This window comes from Malurus melanocephalus, unplaced genomic scaffold (genome assembly GCF_030028575.1).
Source record: "Malurus melanocephalus ecotype Western Australia unplaced genomic scaffold, MMel_1.1 scaffold_648, whole genome shotgun sequence".
NCBI lineage: Eukaryota > Metazoa > Chordata > Aves > Passeriformes > Maluridae > Malurus > Malurus melanocephalus.
Window position 1 is genome coordinate 214,828 of NW_026623880.1, and position 5,694 is coordinate 220,521.

Genomic DNA, 5,694 nt, shown 5'->3' on the forward strand with positions numbered 1-5,694 from the left:
CGGGGCATGTTCGTGTTCGGCTACGACAGCTACATGGAGCACGCCTTCCCCCGCGACGAGCTGGACCCGCTGCACTGCCGCGGCCGCGGGCCCGACCGGCGCGACCCGTGAGTGCGGGGTGACAGTGGCTGAGGGGCCGGGATGGGCATGGCAGCAATCCGGGGGTGTGTGTGTGTGTGCCAGCGGGGCAGGCTGGGCACGGCTTGGACTGGCAGCAGTCCGGGTGTGTGTGTGTGTGCCAGCGGGGCACGGCCTCTGCCCGGTGCTCCCCAGCGGCAGGGCGCTTGGTAATGGCCATAAATAAAATATTCAGGTTYCACTTCCGTGTGAATCGTGGAATGGTTGGGTGAGAAGGGACCTTAAAGCTCATCCAGTGCCACCCCAGCCATGGCAGGGACACCTCCCACTGTCCCAGGCTGCTCCCAGCCCCAATGTCCAGCCTGGCCTCGGGTGCTTCCACAGCCTCTCTGGGCACCCTGTGCCTCAGCACCCTCACAGGGAATTATTTCCTGTTAATATCCGAGCTAAATCTACTCTCTTTACGTTTGAAGTGATTGTCCCTTGTCGTGTCACTCCAGTCCCTCTCCATATTCCTTGTAGTCTCCCTTCAGGTATTGGAATGAACTTCATTCCATGGAAGGGGCAGAGCCCTGGAGCAGCTGCCCAGGGAGGTGTGGTATCTGCCTCTTTGGAGACATTGACACCCACCTGGACACGTTCCTGTGTCCCCTGCTCCAGGTGACCCTGCCTGGGCGGGGGGTTGGACTGCATTATCTGCAGAGATCCCTTCCAACCCTGACCATTCTGTGATTCTGCTCTTCCAGCTCCAACCTGAACATCAATGATGTGCTGGGGAACTACTCCCTGACGCTGATCGACGCGCTGGACACGCTGGCGGTGAGTCCTTGGGGTGGGGACACTGCCCTGGTCACCCTGGGACCTGCTGGGGCTGGGGGTGCTAACAGCTGGATTGTGAGCTAACAGCTGGATCACAAACTTAACAGCTGTACCATGAGCCAGCAGTGTCACAGGGGGTAAGAGAGTAAGAGTAGTTGGGGATGTCAGCAGAGATTTCCAGGAGAGACACAGAAAGTTTGGAGTTGTTCCCCGAGGTTCAGGCGAGATCTGTTTTTGGGATACGCCACCACTCTGGTGCTCAGGAAGGGTGGGTTTRAACTGGGATTGGTGTGAGGTCCATCAGGAGAAGGGTTCATCGTGTGCTCAATAGCTGGAAGAGCTCTGGCTCTGTTTCATTTGGCAGAGAGGGCCTGACAGACACACGGAGCTGTGTCAAGAGGGGTGAAAGGAAGGAAGGGAAAGCCTGTAAAGCTGCTGCTSACCTGCATTTCTGATAAAACTGGGAGATGATGTGAGGAGCAGCTCGGTTTTATGTCCGTAGAGCCAGGGTGTCATGGGAAAGAGTTCCCTGCTTGGGCATGTTCAGACACCCTCACAGGTTTCACTGTTCTCATTTGTGCAGCCAGGCTGGGGTTTTGTGCCTTCTGGAGTGCTGGGGCTCACTGATGTGCTGAAGCCCTGTGGGGTGTGGATCTCCTCTTGTGCACAAGGTGATTTGTGTACTTTGGGACATCAGACCCTTCCCATTGTGCCCTGGCACTGCAGCAGTGGTGAGGAGCTGCTTGAGCAGGGCAGCTCTGAGCAGAACTGAAACACAAGGGAGAGAAACAGTGGCTTTTACTGAAAGAGAAGTTTGGGATCTGTGCTCTGTGCTGGTAGCGGTGCCTTCCTGCCCTGCATCACCACTAGAGCAGTGCATGACTTCTTTTTTTCTCAAATATAAAGCTTCTAGCTGCTAAATCTGCTGTGTTTCATGGGGGAAGCCTGTTGTGCTCCTCATTGCTCAGATCAAACGTGCTGCTTCCCCACTGGGTGTGGGTATTGGGGCAAGCTGGGATGTGGTTCTTTGGTTAAAAATCTTGCCATGGTCTCTGTAAACCAAACCTTTTTCATGAACTTAGGCAAGCAGGAACCTGTTTTTTCCTTCTGCATTCTGCTCCCTTAGAGCTCAGGCTGAATTTCCATCCATCTCTGGATGTAGTGGAAATCCATCCTAAGTTAGGCCTGCAGAAGGCAGGCACAAGGGAGCTGCAGGTGCAGTGTTGGGTCTGAAACCTGAAAGGCTGCACTCAGGTCAAATAAACATTACATCAAACCACATTGTTCTGCAAGCTACATTTTAAGCTATATTTAACTCTGGAACTGATAGTTCAGAGTGTTTGAACACTCAGTGTGCTGAATCTAACTGCTGTCTCATATGTGAACTTGCTATTGTCTTCCCCAACCCTCTTCTGAAGCAACAATTGTAGAAAATAGCTTTGTTTTTCTGTGGCAGGTAATGGGAAACTCCTCAGAATTCCAGAAGGCAGTGAAGTTGGTGATTGACACGGTTTCATTTGACAAAGACTCAACAGTCCAAGTTTTTGAGGCAACAATCAGGTGTGTGGTGCTGACTTTTGTGCCTTTAAAGCAGTAACAAGGCTAAAGAGTTGGTGTGTGTAACTCAAAATGAAATCATTGATTAGGAGGTCTTTGGCAGGCTGTGTTCAATAATGGTTCCTCAAGTAAGTTGTTTCTTAATCTTCTATGAAAATATTCCATCCTTTCCTATTGGAAACAATTTTAGTGAGTCACACGTGACCTGGAGCAGTGAGACAGTGTTTGTGCTGTGTTTTTGTTGTTGCTCTTGCAGCAGAGGCTCAGATCTGTGCACAACAAGCAGCTCTGCGGCAGCTTTTTGCTGGTTTGCTTTTCTTCCTGGACTTCTGCTCACTTTCACTTTTGTTTTAGCTGAAAACAAGACCCATCTTCTTGGAAATGGTATTAGATACTGTCTGCTTTGAAATGGTTTCATTTCTGAGTGTCTCAAACAGTGTTCATTCCTGCTTAACTTGGCTGGGTTTCCTTTTTTTGGAGTGCTTCCTTTTAGGTTTATGTAACACCCTTCCTGCCGTTTGCAGGGTCAGGGAGGTCCTCACTCCTAARTAGATGTGGTACATTGTTAAAGAGCTCCTGGTTAGGTAAATTTGGCAGAAGCAGTTCTTGTGATACTGTGGTAGAAGCAGCATGACTTCTGTGTATTTTCACTGTTGGTGGGGGAAAGCCCCATCATTTTCTAAGGTGCACAAAGTCATAATTCTGTCAGACATGACACCAGTAAGGGTTTAGCTGAAGAATGAGATTCAGAACAGATTGAAAACCTGATTTTTTTTTTCCCCGCAGGGTTTTGGGAAGTCTGCTGTCTGCCCACATCATAATTACAGACACCAAGCAGCCCTTTGGTGATATGACCATTAAGGATTATGACAATGAGCTGCTGCATTTGGCTCATGACCTGGCAGTGAGGCTGCTCCCCGCCTTTGAGAACACCAAAACTGGCATTCCCTATCCTCGGGTAAGTGGGCACAGCAGCCCTGGGGGGGAAATAGGCTCAGAGTAGAAACCCATCTGACCTACAGCTTAAATTTTGTGCCTTTTTATTTGTACTTGGGGTACAGAATAACCTTCAAGTTATTCTGAAATGACACGGGGGTAAACTGCCCGAAGTTTTGGTGACATGGGCAGTACAAGTTGCTCCTTCTGTCCAGTAAATGTTTTCCCTGGGCTGGTTTTTCACTGTGTTTGTTGCTCCCTGTGGGTTAGGATTTGTTTGTTTTGGAGCTGTTTGGCTGGAGCAGTCCCTGCCCTGTGTCACACAGCACCAAACAATACTGTCAGTAACAAGGAATACTGTCAGGCAAATAGCTGAGAAAAGTGACTTTGTTAGTGACTTGCTCCTAAAACAATTGTATTAGAATAAAGTTCTTCTGAAATATTTGTCATACTGGGCTGGGAATTTATACTTTTCCTGAATACAGCTCAGTGAGTACTCAATATTTGGGGATTCTTGGATCTTCTTGTTTTAAGCAGATGCAGTTGGCAAGGAGAAGGCTGCCACTTCTACTGGAGCAACCCTAAACTACAAAACTATAATTAGCACTTGCCTGGCTGCTCTGAATTTCTGGAGACAGCAGCAGTGCTTTTCCTCCAGAGCTATCAGGCTGTAGAAACATGAATTTTCACTTCTGTTCAGAGCCTGGTAAAGCAGTTGAGGGTGGTGTAACTTCCTTTCCATGCTGTGYTCCATGGGGAAGGGGAGGAGCACCCTCTGAGGAAGCTCTTGGTGTCAAGAGCACAAACTGAGAGGCAGCAGCATTTCCATCACCCTTGGGAGAGCCTGAATTTTTAGTGGGAAGGATGAAAAAGTGGAGGGAAGTTTGGGAAGATTAGCAAGCAGAAGAGAAAAGTTAGGATTGGCCAGTTGAAGCATGACATTATAAAACTGGAAGATGCATTTCAGGAGTTGTACAGGAAAGCTTTCTAAGCAGCACTGGGCTGCTTTTGTGTCTCTGTGCACGTTCCATGCTGCATATTGTACAAAAACCACCAAAAAGGTTTGTTCCTAAAGGTGGGGTGCAGCTGTGAGCACAGCCTGCCTGTCCCTGTTAACACTGTCCCTGTTCACAGGTCAACCTGAAGAAGGGGGTTCCTCCAGACAGCCACAATGAGACCTGCACAGCAGGAGCTGGATCCTTGCTGGTGGAGTTTGGGATCCTCAGCAGGCTGCTTGGTGATTCCACRTTTGAATGGGTGGCCAGGAGAGCTGTGAAGGCCCTGTGGAGCCTCAGGAGCAATCACACTGGACTGCTGGGTAAGGTCTGGCTGCTGCTGCTGTGTCTCCTGGCTGCAGGTCCTTTGTGTGTCCTAAAAATTATCCTTCTGCTCCCTCTGTGACTGTTCAGTCATGTTCCCCTTGTGCACCCAAGGGTTGTGTTGAACAAATAGCACTTTGGGGTTTTTTAACAAAAATAGAGCCTCTGGATGACTCCTTAAGGCACTCCTTAGGTTTTCAAATGGAATTTTTCACAGAACTGGGAAATGAAACTGAAGGCCCTGATTTGTGTCCCCATTAATATAATTTAGATTGGCAGATGACTAAAAGTMCTTAAAACAGCTCCACGTGTGTGGGTGTTCCTCAGATGAATCCACTGCTGTAACACTTTATCTGATGTTTATCTTTGATCCTTCCTCCTTGGGAATTTCTGAACGTGTTGTGTTTCCAAAGCTTGACTGGATTGTTTTTCTCTGATGTRCTCAGCAGCTTCAGACTCAACTTTTTGTTTGTTCTGAAAGGAAATGTTGTGAATATCCAAACTGGTCACTGGGTTGGGAAGCAGAGTGGCCTGGGAGCAGGGTCGGAYTCGTTCTATGAGTACCTGCTGAAATCCTACATCCTTTTTGGGGAAAAGGAGGACCTGGAGATGTTCAACGCTGCTTATCGCAACATTCAGAACCACTTGAGAAGAGGGTAAGGGATTTCATATCAGCATCAATTCCCTGACAGTGAATCCTGCAGATCTGGGACGTTGTGTACAGTGCTTTGTGCCATGCCTATGAAAATCTSTGTTCTCTTCTTGACCTCAAGAAGCAAAATCTCATTCCCATGGTAATCTCCTCACTCCTCAGCAACTGATCTGTGCAGCAGTGTGGGTGCAGAGAAGCCAAACTGGTTCCTGTCCCAGTTAGTGAATGTCAAGGCTGAGGAGAGTCTGGCACTGCAGAGAAATGTGTTAAATTGGCTGCTTTGTCTTCTGCAGGCCTGAGCTTCCCTAGCATGACTTCATGGTAGAGTTTAGG

The 5,694-nt window shown here is 48.7% G+C and overlaps 1 protein-coding gene across 1 annotated transcript in view; it reads left to right on the forward strand.

Moving 5' to 3' along the window:
- Window positions 1-6: 6 nt before the first annotated feature.
- EDEM1 (ER degradation enhancing alpha-mannosidase like protein 1) overlaps window positions 7-5,694 on the forward strand; it is an 11,902-nt gene continuing 6,214 nt past the window's right edge. The window contains exons 1-6 of the mRNA XM_057383645.1: window positions 7-107; window positions 825-897; window positions 2,354-2,457; window positions 3,241-3,412; window positions 4,525-4,708; window positions 5,191-5,365. Of these exons, the coding sequence (XP_057239628.1) occupies window positions 7-107; window positions 825-897; window positions 2,354-2,457; window positions 3,241-3,412; window positions 4,525-4,708; window positions 5,191-5,365 (809 nt within the window). The remainder of the gene's footprint in view (window positions 108-824; window positions 898-2,353; window positions 2,458-3,240; window positions 3,413-4,524; window positions 4,709-5,190; window positions 5,366-5,694) is intronic.